The 17,301-nt window shown below is 42.7% G+C and overlaps 1 protein-coding gene across 1 annotated transcript; it reads right to left on the bottom strand.

The window, feature by feature from the left end:
* Nucleotides 1-234: 234 nt before the first annotated feature.
* On the bottom strand, nt 235-1,383 carry LOC118577423 (mitochondrial import inner membrane translocase subunit Tim8 B-like). Its single transcript, XM_036177585.1, has 2 exons — nt 1,337-1,383; nt 235-508 (listed from the first exon to the last, which is right to left on the bottom strand). The coding sequence occupies exons 1-2, from the start codon at nt 1,381-1,383 to the stop codon at nt 235-237; spliced, it is 321 nt and encodes a 106-aa protein (XP_036033478.1).
* Between the last annotated feature and the right edge of the window lie 15,918 nt (nt 1,384-17,301).

The raw sequence follows: 17,301 nt of genomic DNA, 5'->3' as shown, positions 1-17,301 counted from the left end.
CTGACCTAACACAAGCCTCCTGGCTGCTGGCCCTTTTCAGTCCTAAGAACACAGCCTTTTAACTTCGGATTCCAGAGATTAACTTTTTAAACATTCGGGTTGTTCAGGTTCCAGCACCAACGGACCTGACAACTGACTGCTCAGAAGCTGACATGAGCTAAACGAGTTTTCCTCCACTAGAAGCCCCCAATTAACAACACACCCCGTGTCTCCTGCAATTCTCCCGAGGGCCGCCTACTGACCTCCTTTCTGGACATTCTGTGCAAACTGACCAGTGATGGCAAGAGTGTTAGTGAAGCAGTCCACACAGCTAGTGATGCAGTTTTCAGTACAAGAGTCTAGCCAGTTCTCTAGGTTTTCCACACACTCATCCCAACATGGCTCCCTGATGTGGTGCACCTCTGTTAGGAGTTGTGCTTTCTGCTGTTCAGTGGCCAGCAGGCACTGAAACTCCACTTCGTCTGCCTCAGCCAACTTGGCTATTGTTGGTATGGGCTGCGACACTGGCCTGTTGTTTTTTGAGACAAGGTCTTATGACATGTCCTAGATTGCCTCAAACTTGTAATTCTCTTTCCTCTGCCTCCAAGGTCCTGCAATTACAGGCATAAACCACATGTCCATCCATATCAACCTTTCATGTTGGGCCACTGAGAGTCTTTGGGGTTTGGTTGATGTGTGTCTCTCCTTTATGAGTCCACCTTCTCAGGCAGTCCTATTTCTACCCTCTAAGGGCCACCTGTGTGCCAGGAGCAAGAGAGGCAGTGTATTCGATTTTTTTCTTTTTTCTCCTTTTTCTTTCTTTCTTCATTTTTTCTTTCCTTTTTTTTTTTTGAGATAGTATTTCACTATGTAGCCTAGGCTAGCCTTAAACACATCACAATCTTCCTGCATCAGCAAGAGTTATCACATCCAACTCGTATTCAATTCTGAATAAAGGCTGTTGACAGCCATCATGGGAACAAAGCCAGATGAGGATGTTGATATAATGTTGATAATTAGTCTCTTTATCTTACTGTTCTTATCTTCATTGGCCAGTTTTATAACATTTTTATGTGTGTATGTATATGTCTACGTGGGTGTCTATATTTGCCCATCTTGAATGTTCAGTTTCCCAGTCCACATTATATTTGAGTAAAGTTAACATCTAATAGTACTTCTGATTTTGTGCTGCTAGAATACATCAACTGAATCCATGAAAAATTGTAAATCCAGTTGAACATGTTTTGCTTAATACCAATTCTTGTACATGGCCACTATTGAATGTGAAACAAGAAGTATGTCTCAGAAATGTATAAGAGTGTCAATGGCTGATGTTCCCAGAACATGTCAGACTAACAGGTTGGCGATGTCCTGCACCCTGGAAAGTGTCGTGGAGATCACCATGGCTTCGTTATGGTCACTTGTCATTCATTGTCTCCACCTCCATAAAACTACAGAGAATTTGACCATTCCTCCAGGGCATTTGGTAGAAGCTCAACTGCCTTCTAGAAGGCAGAGTTCTTCCCAGGGTGGGTTTTCTTTGGCTCTGGGTGTATCTTTTTGTAGATCTAAATAGTTTATGTGTACATGTTCCTCAGAAATCCTGTTAGTTTTAATCATTTATTGTTATGCTTTAAGAATGTCGCTCCCCCAAACTGTACCCTCCCATGATAATTAGTAGTTGGCTCTGACTGAGGGATTCTTCAGTTCTGATTATAGGTAAGATTCAAAGGTACAGAAGAAAAAAATCCACCACAAAGTTAGAATTTCAGACAGCTCTTAATTACCCCACTTCACAATAGGAGAGTCTTGACCAAACTAACATGATTTTGAATCTGGATAGCAGTTTGTAGGACCCAGGAGTGACAGAAGAGGTTGTTTTGAATAAATTGTGCTTTCTTTGGCTTTGTCCATCAATACAGAATCACATTAAGCCTGTACAAGTCTTGAGGATGGGACAGTCACCCAGTTTTTTAATCCATTTGTCAAGTGTGGAATTGTCAACTTGATTAACTTGATGGGTTTTAGTGAGGAGCACCCCTGGCTGTGGTCACGAGGCTATTTCCAGAGATAGTCACCTGAGGGAAGGATGGCTTTTGAAAGCTGTCAGCACCATTCCAAGGGCTGGGGCCTGATAATGAGTGAGAAGGAAAAGGAAGACAGCTGAGTGCCAACACTCTCGCTGCCCGCTTCCTGGTCTGCTGAGATGCCATATATTCCTACCACCCACCACCATGCCTTCCACACCAAGGAGGACTGTAGCCTCTCAAATCATGAATAAAAAGAAATTCTCCCCCTTCCCAAGTTGCTTCTGGATAGTTATTCGGTCACAAAAATGAGAAAAGTAACTACTAGAAAATAGGTCTCCAGAACGAGGGCTGCTGCTGAGGTAAAACCGACTGTGGTTTGTAGGAGCAATGTGGGAGAATTTGGACATACAGACCAGTATAATTCTAGAATGATGTAAGAAGAGCTTTAACGGGCTTCCTGCTGGCAATGAGGAGGATCATAACATCAACAGAAATGTAAATCATAAGGACAGTCTTTCTGAGGAAATCAAGGACACACTGAACTAGACACCATTCATGCTGTATACTCTGGTAAACAATCCGCTGCATTCTGCCCATGTTCTGCAAACTTGAGTGAGGCTGAATTAAAAAGTAATGGGTTCATTTGGTGTCAGTGGTGGCAGGACAGAGACACTGCTACATAGCACAGCTGAAGAAATTCCCTTCAGCTCTAAGGGACCTCCATCCAGGTAAAGTCAGAGTCTTGGCTTCATCGTAGTAAAGAATTTCAATGTAAGGCAGTATGCAACAGAGCTTTTAATATAGATTTTAAGCATGAGGATCAAGAGAAAGAGGCACTCTGGAAGAAAGACATACCTGACACCAAGAGTGTGGGCTTCTCAGAGTCTCAATGAAATTATTCACAGTAGCTATATATACTTTTTTCTTGGCTTTTGAAGTTATATCACTAAAGGTTGTTAGGGAACCAAAATGATATAAAAGGGCAGTTCCTGTGAATTAGATAGGATTAAAGCTAGCTAGGTAAACTTTAGGTTACAAGGGTTGCAAAGAAAATTTAGATTTAAAAGTTTTAAAAACTGATATTTTATTATTTTGTATGAGTGCTTTGTTTGCATGTATGTCTGTGCACCGTGTGTGTGCAGTATGCTTGGAGGCCAGAGGAGGGCATCACATCTCCTGTGGTGAGCTGCACAGGATTGTGAGCTTCCTTGGGAGTGCTGGGGATTGAACCTAAATCCCCTGGAAGAGCAGCTAATATTCTTAACCATTGTGCCATCTCTCCAACCCCCAAAATGATTTTATTGTAAACAAAAAGTTCAGTCTTGTTTGTGGGAGTCCCAGAAAATATCTCAGAAAGGATATAGGCCATGCTTGAAGACCACATAAGCTTAGGCCTTAAGTATGGTACATTGTTAAGATTCTCTATATAAAGGGAGTTTAGTTTTGATGTCAACAACTATCTTAAGTTAGGATTTCTATTGCTATAATAAATACCATGACCAAAAGCAAGTTGTGGAGGAAAGGGTTTATTTGGCTTATACTTTCACAAATTAGTCCACCATTGAAGGAAATCAGGACAGGAACTCAAACAGGGCAGGAACCTGGAGGCAGGAGCTGATGCGGAGGCCATGGATGGGTGCTGCTTACAGGCTTGCTCCACATGGCTTGCTCAGCCTGCTTTCTTATAGAACTCAGGACCACCAGCCCAGGGATGGCACCACACACAGTGGGCTGAACCCTCCCCATCAATCACTAATTAAGAAAATGTTCTGCAGGCTGGCCCACTGCCCAATCTTATCTCAATTGGGATGTTCTTCTCTCCAATGACTATAGTTTATATTACGTTCACATAAATCTATCCAGTACAACAACCTTCACAGAAAAGGTGAATTTGGACTGAATGCATTTTGCATTATGAGATGGTCATGAGCCTATGGGGGCTAGAAGCAGGTTATGGTTTGCATGTAAAATGTCCCAACAGGTCGATATATTTGAATACCTAGTCTCCAGGAGGTGGTACTGTTTGGGGAGGTTGTGGAACTTTAAAGATGGCAATTAGGTGAAGGAAGTGAGTCATTAGGGCCGGGCTTGAGATTTATTGCCAAGCTCTGTTTCCTGGTTCCCTGAGGTGTGAGCAAGCAGCCTCCATATGCTTCCACTGTCATGGAGCATCCTGTCCCAAGCCTTCTAGGCTATGATGAATTGTATACCTTTGAGCCAAAATCCTATGAGCCAAATAAGTCTTTCCTCAATGCAGCAGCAGGAAAGGTAAGCAACAGAGTGGCGGTGTCTCAATATGAATGAAGACAGAGGAGAGAAATATGTCAAGTTAATACTCAGAGAGCGTAAGATCTGAAGGACATTTTTGTGGGACTTGCCGTATTGACACACATTTTCACATCTTTGCTTTCATTCACATGTCTCCCTTGCCCTCTGTCTTCATGTGTCCAAGTCTTACCTACTTTTCAAGGACCAGTTTAAATGCCACATTATAAAAGAAAGATTTCCAAATGCATCACGTTTCTTTGTTCTTTGAAATCCTGTGGTAAGTTGCCATACCTGTAGCCTCTCCACTGTGCCATCCTATGCCTCATCTCCTTTCTGCATACCCCTCTGAAGCCTTTATACCAAGGTTTACCGCCCGGCCAGAATTTTTGATGCTTGGATTACAGTCTGGAAGTATGCACTGGCTCAGTTCCTTTCTAAAAGAAGAGGGCATAGCTATAGGGTCTTCCTTTACTGTGTGGGGAATTTGGCTAGCATTATTTTATTATTATTTGGGAACTTCATACATGTACATGATATATTCTGATGATATCCACACCCCCTCTTACTCCCCTCAGAGCTCCCTAACATGTCCACCTCCCAATTTCATGTCCCTTTTTAATTTTTGTTTTTGATAACCCACTGAGTCCAATACAGAACCAATATGTGCATAGATGTTGGGCCATCCGCTAGAATATGGAGTCACACTTCCAAAGAGAAACGACTCTCCCTCTCGCAGTAACCACCAAGGTCAACTGCCAATAGCATCTCAGTTAGGGGATGGGGCTTGTGAACCACTCCCTTATGCTGGAAATGCTGGAATGTTGACTGACTCGATCTTATATAGTGCTTCTGTAGATACCTACGGCTACTGTGATCTCATGAGTGCAAGGTCAGAATTTTACAGCTCTCCTCCCCATCTTCCAGCTCTTACATTCTTTCCATTCCCTCTCCTGTGATATTTCCTAAGCCTGGTATGGGGTGGGGGCAGGAGGAATGTTGATACAGATGCCTTACTTAAGGCTGAACATTCATTGTCACTTGTTTTCAACACCGACCAGTCAGGAGTCTCAACATTAACCGGTGGCCACATGAAAAGAAGTCTCTCTGATCAAGGTTGAGAACAACACAGATCTAGGAGTATAAACATAAATAGTTAGAAGGCAGTTTTGCTAAGTGGCTTTTTATTATCAGGTCAGTTATGCCAAGTAACTCTCATGTTACACACAAAATGGAGGCCTGCTCAAGATCACATCACTGATGGGTGGGGCACCAGGAATCAATGCAGTTCCTCTGCTTCCTAGTGACCTTAGCCACCATGAGTGATGGTACAGTTATCTTTCCATATAAACCTCAGATGCAAATTCAGGTGGCCTTGTTCCAGGTTGGTGCTACTACAAGGCACATCCAAGGGGATTCTATTCCTCTTATAGTTGATACATCTTTGCCTGCCCATGCCAAGCACAGTGAGTGGCCCCTAAGGTTTCCAGTGAATATGTTAGATAAATGAATCGCTGCATGTACTGACAATTATATAAAACAATATTTTATTTTTATGAACAAATAAAGCCTAAATTTTAGGGGTATCTTTTGGCCACACAAATCATCTTTCTTGAAGAGAATGAACATTCCAAGGTCTCTGTGCCCATTTTAATTTTATGGTTTCTCAAATGTGAAATGCTGGTCTGTGCATTTTGTAAATCAGGGGTTGGTCCAGTGACATCTGTAATAGCATCTAGATCTAAGGATACTGAAGTCTTTTATTATCTGTTCAAAGCATTTTACCTAAGAAAATAATTCCTTGCAACCTAGATCCAAGTTTAAGGGCACAGCTGCCATCCTGGCACTTGGGATCAGTGGCAAGAGGATCACAAAGTAAAGGCCAGCTTGGTCAACCTAGTGAAGTCTTGTCTTAATAAAACTTAGGGCTGGGGCATAGTTCCAGTGAAGGAGTGTTTGCTTCTTGTGCATAAGGCCCCGTGTTCCATCTCCAGGAATGAAAAAAAAATTGAGAATTAATTAAATAAACTAGTAATCAAATGCTTTCACTAAAGACAGAGTTAAGGAGAAGTTTTTGAAAATTTAGGCAATTCTTTACAATGAAGAGGCCATCATCATATATTTAAATACAGCTATGTAGATATATCTGGCCTGTATATCATATATATAATGGCTGGAGTATTCAGTGTGTCCCACAACCCATCTGCTAAATGCTTAGTTACCAGTTTGCCTCAATGTTGGAAAGTCGTGAAACCTTTGGAATGTGTGATGGTCCTCTTGACTCTCAACTTGATGATGAGATTTGGAATCTTCATGTACCAAATCTCTGGGCATGTCTGTGAAGAATTATCTGGATTAGGTTTGTGGAGACGGGAAGGACTGTCCTAAATATGGGCTGTACCATTCTATGGGCTGAACCTAGGACTGAATAGACAGGGGAAAGTGACCTGAGCATAGGTATTCATTGCTGTTTCCTGACAGTGGAGATCACGTGACCAGCTGCTCCTGCCCCTATTGCGGTACCGTCCTTCCATGAAAGACTGCACCTCCTGGAACTATAAGTCAAATAAACTTCCTTCCATGGGGGGTTGCCAGGTATTCTGTTGCAGCAACAAGACAACTACTACAGAAGTTGATGCCTCGTGGAAGGAAGACAGGTGCTTGGAAGCATGTCCTTGAAGCAAATTTGGGGCCCTGCCTTCCTCCTCTTTGCTTCCTGGACACCATGAGGCGAGTAGCTTTTCTCTGCCATGTGCTTGCTGCCACCGTGCCCTGCCTGCCTTGTCATCGCCCAAAGCAGCACAGCCAACCACAGACTGAAGCCCCAGAAGCCACAAGCCAAATTCAATCTTCCTTCATTTTGAATTGAATTTTATAAGGTATTTTTTCCTGGATGACAGAAAGTTGACTAGTGCAGTATGTGTGTGCTATGAATCTGGAAACAGTAGTCAGAAATTGGAACACCCAAGACAGGTCTACTGGAATTGGCTAAAATGTACATGTTGACCCTGTGAGGTGGTAGGATTTACACCCTCCACAAGTCCAGCAAAGCACAAGCTTTCTCATTCTAGACTCTCTTTCCTACTTTCTCTCTATTTTATATGCCTTGGATGCTTGCCTTGCACTGTCACACAAGGACCTCAATTAGCAAACTAACTATAAAATCAGAGATAAAATACAAAGGAAAGCCCCACTGTTATGGCCCATTCTTATATGTTGTTCTGTGTCTATCACATACAAAACTTCTAGATGTCACTTGCTTTTGATAACAGCTTCATTTGTGTAAAACTATGGCCCTGTTAGGGGAATGCCATCACTCTTCTTTCAGGCCTAAGTCATCTGTAGTCAGTAATAATACTATTTATTTTTTCTCTTCAATAAAAATCAGATCATTTTCTGTGGGCCTCCAGCTCCCACCTTTTGAAGGGTTGTGGAGTGGAGGAGAGAGGAATGAGGAAATGATAGATAGACAGAAGGATAGAAAGAGACAGAGATAAAGGATAGCTTCAGGAGGGCCCTGGATCAATACACAGTCACCCAGAGGTTTATTCCAAAGGGCTTTTTATAATATGCTAAGGGAAGAGGCAAAAGACCTCCCCCTTGCAAGATCAAGGCACATCATACAGCCAAGTGTAGACCCTTCAAAACACCTGGTAACCATGCCTGTGGCCAAATCATTCCATTATGCAGCCCTGCTGGGTAAAACTAGCTCAGATTCTCTGACCCTGAGTAAGGTCTCTCACTAGGAAGCCTCTGTGGGCCTTCACAATTTTCATTGCTGTTTTTCTCTTTAGTGACACAGCCAAAGAAGCAGAGAGCCAGGAAAAGACCGCAAAGGACATGGCAGGCCAGGAGTGCACCTGGTACTTCATGTAATCTTTTGTTCTGTTTTGGTGCTGGGGACTGAACAAGGACATTTGCAGACAGGGTGCCTGTTCTCCCATTTACCTACATACTTACTGCTTAGCCTTGTTTTTGAGACAGGGTCTTACTGTGCATCCCAAGCTGACTTGCCCAAGATCATACAGTAAGGAAAGACAAATTACTAGATTATGTCCTACCTTTGTGTAAACTTGGTATCTATGACTTAATGCCACTGTGGTGATTGTAAGTTTCAGGTCTGAAGTTTGAGGGAGTATAATTCAGTGGCAGAACTCACAAGTGTGAGATTCTGGCTTCTACTGCTAGTAGTACCAAGGAAATAAATACAAAATAAAATGAATTTGAGAATATTCATGAAGGACATATGTGGCCTAATTTGCTAATGTTTACTAATGGTTCATCTCACTGTTAGGCAATTGAAGCAATCAATAAAAAGCCTCAGACCGATGTTGTTAAATTAGTGAAATCAGGGCTTCCATGGTGGAATACAGGCCTGTGGCCAGGCTGGCCTAAATTTCTGGCTTCTGTGACCCCCTGCCTCAGCATTTGAATAGCAACTTGTAACAGATAAGAAACTATGTTCTTTAAGCAAAATATAAATAATTGTTTTGTGGGTTTTTTCATCCTTTCTATTCTTATTAGCTTGCTTTTCCCAGTCTGTCATACTTGATTGACATTTCTGGAGCCCAGTATTCTGCTCCAGATGATTCTATCCACCACTCTAATGGGAAGAACACAAGACTGTTTCCCATATGGTGTGAGAGTTATGAATGAATGAACAGAGTTATATCACAAAGCAAAATTATCTACCATTTCCTCTTTTAGGGAAGCTTAAATTCCCATCAAGAGCAAAAACTGGAGCTGAAGATGGTGGTACACTCCTATAACATGGGAGAGATAGGAAGGAGGATTACCACAAGTTCCAGGACAGTAGGGTTACACAGCAAAACCCCATCTCAATAGCAAATCAAAAAACTGCAAAACAAAACAATAAAAATTAAGAGTCAGGAACCAAACATATGTCAAGAATGGGAGTGTGAGGAGAGAATGAATGAAAATCAATAGAGAGGGGTGCACTTTTTTAAAAAGGTTTATTTATTTCATGTATGTGAGTGTTATATTGACTTTATTCCAGAAGAAGGCATCAGATCCCACTATAGATGATTGTGAGTCACCATGTGGTTGCTGGGAATTGAACTCAGGATCTCTGGAAGAGCAGCCAGTGCTCTTAACCACTGAGCCATCTCTCCAGCCCCCGAGAGGTGCACTTTAAAACAAGAAGCAGGAGCTGCTAGTGTGCCTCAGACCCTGCATGTGTGAGGCTCAGGCTTCAGTCCTACAACAAACAACCATACACACACACACACACACACACACACACACACACACACCAAAACAAACAAATAACAACAACAACAAGAAAGCAAACAAAACAAACCCCCAAAGGGGACATGTTATCAGAAAGAGTGGTTATCCAAAAGCATTTAAAATGATTGTTATGTGAAAATTGAAGCTCTAATACAATGTGCATTTGGTTGAAGTTCAGTTGCCTTTGTATCTTATGCAGAGCCAGAAAAGAAACAAAGAAGTTGAAGCGTTGGAAAAACTGCACAGTGACTACAGGATGTCCTGTTACATTATCTGGTTAGGCAGACCCATGACTCACGATACAGTTTGACACATCGGAAATGGGTTTGTTGTACATCATTCTTCTCCCTCATAAATATTAAACACATAGATTTGATGATAACAAGCTATATTTGTCCTAATCTAAAAGCTTCTGATGCAACTCTTTTTGAAGAGAAAGAAACTTTAGACATATTGATGATGATAACAAAAAATATAGAAGCCTCAAGCCAAACCGTCTCCAAAGCCCCCAAAGTCCTTCAGTTCCCCTTCTGAAGGTGAGAATTATAGATGGTGTGGAGAAGTTGTCCTTTGACTCACCTCTGCATTTTACCCTGGTCTTCCAAAGCTGGGACAGCAGTTGCTCAACTACAAGCCTTCCAGCCCTTTACCCAGAGCAGAAGGATGTGCCTACCACTCTCAAGGCTCTGGGGTCCACCCCAAGTACTAGGGAAAACCAGGGATATATTTAAAATTATATCCAGTAATTGAATAATGATAACCACAAACATAAATTGAATAATAATACTCATATAATCATAAAAAGGGACCACAGTATTTTTTCACTGTGAAGATGTAAAACAAAATTTAATGTATTTGATTCTGCAATCCTTTGAGAAATGAAACTAAATGAGGAAGAACAGACGGAGGATGAGCCATCTTCCTCTTCTTAAGATGGCGGTGCTCTTTCAGGAGCCTCAAATGTCTGCTGTGCAGGGACACTCCTTGATTCCTCGGCCTCAGAGAACCTTGGTCTCTACTTCCAGTAGACACTGAACACTAAGGCACATTGTTGTTGTTTTTGGTTTTGTTTAAGGCAGGGTCATTCATATTCTGTAGTTGAAACTGGCCTGGAACTCACTACGTACCTAAAGCTGGTCTCAAACTTAGAGTCAGCCACCTGCCTCAGCTTCCTAAGTGCTGGAATTACAGGTGGAAGGGATGGCACTAAGCTACTGAGCCACATTGTTTGTAAAAAGAAATAATTTTTTAAAGAAAGAAGATGTCCTTCAGTCTTGTCACTGAAATTGATGATAAAAATTTAGCCTTATTCTTATATGTTTCATCCATATGCAGATTTTGACCTAGTTTCTTTCTCATGTGTGTGTGTGTGTGTGTGTGTGTGTGTGCATATGTATACAGATATATGTGTGTGCATATGGGTATATAAGTAGCAGTATGTGTATGTAGGGAAGAGTGTGTATAGGACTACACATGCACACAGATGTATGAGTGTAGTGTATTTGTGTGGGAAAGATATGTAGGTATTTAAGGTGTTTTTAAGGTAAGAATGTATATGTAGAAGTGAGCTATAAGTAAACATTGTAAGCTTGTATATGTTTATGGAGGAATATGTATGCAGGGATATGCTGGGTTGTTAAGACATATGTTAATTTATGTAAATGCAGATACTTGTGTGCATGGGTAATATTCTGGGGAAAATGTTGTGGAAGATGAACTGGCTATGAGAAGGGTTATGACAACATTGGAAGGTAAAGACACAGGACCAGGGAAGTTGGACTAGGCAGAGCCTTCAGATCAAGGACAAGAGTTGAGACATCACTGACAACAGGGGAGTTGCTGACTCCCATCTAGTAGGGCAGGGAGGGAGAAGAATCCATAGAAGATACTCTGAGGAATCACCCTAGCCATAATGCTTCTGGTGATTTGATGGTTGGTTGGCCTTAGGGACAAATCTGATTATCAGAGGACAGGACCCTTGTTCCATTAGACACGGGGTTTGCTGCTAAGGAACGCATAGACTCAAATTTCTATTAATGTCTTCTTTTGTTTTTGATTTAGGGTCTCATTCCATTGCCTTTGATGGCCTGAAACTTTCTGTGTAGACCGAGCTGGCCTTGAACTCAGAGGTCTACCTGCCTTTGCCTCCCTAGTGCTGGGGTTAAAGGTGTGTGCCACTGTGCCTTGCACCTACTCAGTCTCTTAAAAGCTTGGGAAGTGATGAACTCAGTGAAACTTGAGTATATTTTTAAAATATTGTTTCTTATCATTAATATGTGGACCCCAACTTACTCATGTTAGGTACACATTCTATTATTAGGCTAGATCCCTAACTCTAAGTGTCTAATTTTAAATGGGAATAAGATTTTGTAGAAGTGATTTAAATCACTAGTGATTTAATCAGACAGAACACAAATGACTTAGTATAACTTGATTCATGGGACATTCTCATGGAGAAAGTATAGAGGAAGAAGAAAAGAATGGGGATTTACAAGGATTCCTTATTTGGTAAGGAAATGAGCCTTTTCTGACTCCAGTTTTTCAATCCATTTTTACTGTATCTAATTCAGAGTCTAAGCTTGAGTGTTTTCAGACTGCAAGGAATACCATTTTCTACACACAGACATGGGAATATGACACAGGTTATTCTCTACATACAACACACACGTGCATGAAAGCATTAAGTAAATAAACAACCATGCACAGAGGTGATGAGTTTGTGGTAAGGAAAAGGCAGAGTGCCCTTTTGTTGGTGTGGGATAGTGTGATTCGGCCATTCTAGGGTGATGCTGTCTACTTAGGATGATTCCTCCTTTAGTGACAGGCTAAGGATGAATAGCAAATACATATCCCAGAGTTTTATGTCATGACCAGATCTCAGTTTAGTGTGAAAAGTAAAGTAAAATGAAACATTGATGGCCTGTGTGATCTACTGTGTGGTCAATGAGATGTTTCATCTGCAGTAAATGATTCTAGTTTCCTGGTTTGCATGTTGTTTTTTTTGTTTTGTTTTGTTTTTAATTTGTATGTTGATAGTATTTGGAGAATGGACATTTAGTAGATACTTAAGGTTGGATGAAGTCATGAGGACAGGGACTCTGTAAGAGTATTAATGGCTTTTTAAAATGCTAAGACATAGTTTCTCTGCATTTTAAAAATTGAGTAGTGTGTGTGTGTGTGTGTGTGTGTGTGTGTGTGTGTGTGTAAGTCACAAGACAACCTCACATGAACAACATGCAGTTCACCTTCTTTTGGGTGGAGTAGGATGGGGACAAAGTCTCTTACTGGCCTGGAGCTCACCAAGTAGCCTAGGCTGGAGGGCCAGTCAGCCCCAGGGAGTGAGTCACCTTTCTCTGTCTCCCCAGCACTGGGATTGCAAGCATGCAACACTGCACCTGGCTTTTCCTTTTACATTCGAGTTAGGGAAAGAACTCAGGTGTCCCTGCTTGCAACACAAGCACTTCAAAGACTGTGTGGCTGATACTGGCCTGGAATTTACTTGTAGCCCTAGGCCTGATCTCAGATTTTCCCTTGTGCCTCAGCCTCCTGTGTGCTGGATTACAAATATGCACCTTCATGACTTAATCCTGTCAACAGGAGCTAGAGTTGAGCACTTGCTATGTGCTTGGTTCTTTGATAGGTGGAAATGATCCCTACTTTTAGCCGTGGAAATTGAATCTCAGGGAGATTGAATTTGCTGGGATGCTCTTGGGGGGTGTGGGGAGGTGGTAAAGTCCAGCCTCCAGCCTCCAGCCTCCAGCCTCCAGCCTCCAGCCTCTGGCCTAATTTTCCTGTGGCATACTCTCACCCACAGCTTGGGGGTTGACCCATAGAAGCTGTTAGGAATCTGTCGTGAATAGAAACTCAACGTAAGAGAGGGGAACAAATAACACGTTTGTTTTCAGGAGCTCAGGATTCAAATGAGTGTAGGCTGTCCTTTCCCAAATTCACCTCTTCAGCTAGCTTTACATAATTTTCTCTGCCCCAAATGCTGACTTTTTAGAATACTGAAACCCAAAGGACAGGAATAACTCTCTGCAGTTTTTCAAGCATCGTGTCACAGAAAAGAGGAGGCTTAGACAGAAAATAGATGGACTACCTGGCTGACCAGTAAACTGACTTTTAAATTCAAGGTAAGATGAATGTTCCTCGTCTGCAATGGCTGTGTGCAACTGTAGTCTCAGCTATTTAGGAGGCTGAGGTAAGGGATTGCTCCAGCCTAGCAGTTTGCGGCCAGCCTAGGCAACAGAGTGAGACCTGGTCTAAAAACAAGCCAACAATCAAACAACAGAGCAGACAGGACCAAGAACAGTGCAACGAAACTAAAGACGTTCGCAAGCTTCAACAGAACAGAACAAAACAGCACACGAATTTTCCCTTCTAAACAGAACTTTCTGGTTGATGTTGAGGCTGGTCACGAGTTTCAGTCTAATGAACATTTTTTTTTAAGAGAGACAGAAATAAACCAAAATAAACGTGTTTCCTGCCCACTTCAGTTTAAGTAATCAAAAATAAAGAGAAACTTCCAGTCAGACATTGAACTGAATGCTGTGAAACAAGGGATTTCTGAGCGAAGAGACCTCACCAATGAGCGGGTTTAGCTTGCACTCACGATCAGGGCACCATGAATGAGTTAATGTAGTGAAATGAATTATTCTGAAAGGACATTGCTCAAGATAACAACACTGTAAATATAGAAAAGAAGGAATGCATGAGCTGTAGGCCGATGTAACAACTGCACAAATATAAAGGGCCTTAGGCTGATGGGTGGAAAATACAACAGTGGTTGTTGTTTTTTAAATCTCTCTTTTTTTATTTTATTAAATTTTCTATTCATTTTACATACCAACCACAGATTCTCCTCTCTTCCTCCTCCCTCACCCCCAACCTACCTCCTCCAAGTCAAGGTCTCCCATGGGGAGTCAGCAGAGCCTGGTACATTCAGGTGAGGCAGGTCCAAGCCCTTCCCCCTGTACCAAGGCTGTGTAATGTGTCCCGCCATAGGCACTGGGCTCCAAAAAGCCTGCTCATGTACCAGGGATGGATCCTGATCTCACTGCCTGGGAGCCCCCTAAATAGTTCAAGCTAAACAACTGTCTCACCTATCTAGAGGGCCTAGTCCAGTCCCATGGTCCACAGTTCATGCATTTCCACCAGTTTGGCCTCATCATGATCTCGATGTCCCTTGCTCATAGAATCCCTCCTTTCTCTCATCAAATGGACTCCTGGAGCTCGGCCTGGCACCCAGCCGTGGATCTCTGCATCTGCTTCCATCAGTCTCTGGGTGAAGGCTCTATAATGACAGTTAGGGTCTTCACCCATCTGATCACCAGAGTAGGCCAGTTCAGGCACCCTCTCGACTATTGCTAGTAGTCTAAAGTGGGGCCATCCTTGTGGATTCCTGGGAACTTCCCTCACACTCTGTTTCTTCCTATTCCCATGATGTCTTCATGTATCATGGTATCTCTTTCCTTGCTCTCCCACTCTGTCCCTGTTCCAGCTTGAACTTCCTATTCCCCTGTGTTCTCATCCTCCATCCCTTGCCCTCCATTACCCCCCCCCCCCCCCGTTTGCTCATGGAGATTTCATGTATTTCTCCTTCACTGGGTGATCCATGTGTCCCTCCTTGGTCCTCCTTGCTAGCTAGCCTCCCTAGAGCTATGGGTTGCAATATGGTTATCCTTTGCTTTACATCTAGTTAGCCTGTGTCTTTTTATAGGTGAATTGAAACCACTGGTATTAATGGATATTAATGACCAGTGATTGTTAATTCACAACAGTGTTTTTTAAAGTATATTTTCTTGCTCACTTACTTTGTTAAAATCTAATGTCTCTTGATTTATAGTACATTGGTGTTAAGTATCAAACCTGGGACAAATGGTTGAGGGGCCTATTTAATATATCAAATCAGACCTGACTGCCAGGTTCTCCCAGAGTCTCTCAGTCCCTACCTGCTACAGGGTCCTCTTAGCTGCCATGGCATTCCCTGCCCCCTACCCTAAACTTCTCCAGCCCAGGGGCTGGGCTGCCCTTCCCTCAGCTGCCCTTCCCTATATAATCCTACCATTTTGGTTACCTGGTCCCTTTTGTCTCCTCTCTTTTGGGCTTCCTTGCTGCTGCACCTGGTTCACCACCACCACCACCATCACATGGCACAGCTCAGTCAGGCCGTGTCCACCCTGCCTCTGGCTGTATGTCCTTCCACATGTCTACACTAAACTCTCTCCTCTGTCACATCTAGGAGCAGCCATGCCTTCCTTTATAGTTTGTGTTTTCATTCAGTTGGGTTTGCCTGCTGTAGTTTCGCTCTGGTGACCTTGGCTGAACTACATCTTCCCCAGACTTACATGGTGAGTCTCGGAAACCCTAATATTTCATAGTATGACTCTATTTGTAAGCAGGGTCTTTAAAGAAGTAGGTAAGCTAAAAATCAAGTCATAATATTCTCCTAAGAACAAAAAACCGGGATTTGAAGACTTGGCTCAGTGGTTAAGAGTGTGTGCTGCTCTTGCAGAGGACCTGAGTTCAGTTCCCAGCACCTGTGTTTGGCAGTTTATGATACCCATACACAGAAAACAGTAAAATAATTTTTAAAATAAAGAAATATCATTGTCTAAAAGGACACAGGGCTCTGCAGGACCATTTTTGGGTGTGGTCTTGGTAAATACAAGACAAGGTCAAAACAGTCCGAAGTGAACTTTAAAACTGGTCAGGAACAGCACCAGAAGGCCACCCTTGAGGAGACTCTGTTGCCACAGCTCAGCCAATTTACTATAAAATAATGAAAGTAACACATTGCAACAAATTGTAAGTTGTAGAATAAACAAGAAACCATGAGTCCATGATGATATTTAAATGGAAAGGGGCTAGTACTTGGTAATATGATTATTAATTATAAAGGAGAAATGAGGAATGAAAGAACCTGGCAGACATTTTCATCCTGGGTTCAGTGTAGCAAGGCAGTCTGGGAACACCTCAGGACACAGGACACAACAGCACTTCTGTGATGTTTTGCCAGAGACAAAGCCTGAGAGAAATCATCAGAAGAAGATACATCAGGCAGGATCCTTTCTACAAAACAACTGCCTTGTATGTCCCAAAGGGTCACTAAGGAAGGACAGAGGCACTGAACTAGACTCACCATGTTGCCTCATGTTGGGTATGGGATCTTTACTTTAAAGGACATTGGTTGGGATGGATGACTGGTAAAGCCTGAAAGACCCATGAAGTTATTTAGATATGAGAAAGGTATTAATGTCCCAGGAGCCCAAGCCTCTAGCATGCCAAGCGAGTTGCTTGTAGTCAAGGGTGATAGCATTCTAGTACAGGCCTTTTCATAACTGGAATGCATAATACAAGCAGGAGGGGTGACTGCTGTTGAAAAGGAGAGTTGCACTGTGGGATGGTGGTACATGCCCACATCTCTAGCTCTGGGGAGGCTGTGGCAGGAGGGTTAGAGGTTTCAGGAGGAGAAGGAGAAGGGGAAGAAAGAAGAGGAGGAAGGAGAGGAAGAGGAGTTCTGTGAGTTCCCAAGAAGGGGAGCCATGCAATGGGAGGGGATGGGCGGGCCACACAGGGAAGCACAGGTAAGTCCAGAGGCAGAGGGAGCAGGACCCCGTGGGGTAGAGACTTTTCTATGGTTTCCATGAGAAGGAACAAGCGCAGCAGGACTGGCAGGCTTAGGAAGGGCAGAGAAAGCAGGCTCAATGACATAGAGCTGTCCATAGTCAGTTGCCTAGCCTTGGGGTGACAGAGCAGGGGACAGTGGCCCATAGAG

Source organism: Onychomys torridus, chromosome 2 (assembly GCF_903995425.1).
Source record: "Onychomys torridus chromosome 2, mOncTor1.1, whole genome shotgun sequence".
NCBI lineage: Eukaryota > Metazoa > Chordata > Mammalia > Rodentia > Cricetidae > Onychomys > Onychomys torridus.
This window is presented reverse-complemented; position numbering and strand designations above follow the sequence as displayed.

What these genes read in the sequence shown, in the direction of transcription:
- LOC118577423 (XM_036177585.1), bottom strand. Translation starts at nt 1,383, where the DNA reads ATGGTGATCTCCACGACACTTTCCAGGGTGCAGGACATCGCCAACCT. An exon ending in GTGCAGGACATCGCCAACCT is followed by an intron (nt 509 to 1,336) that starts GTTAGTCTGACA and finishes AAAAAACAACAG; the next exon opens with GCCAGTGTCGCAGCCCATAC.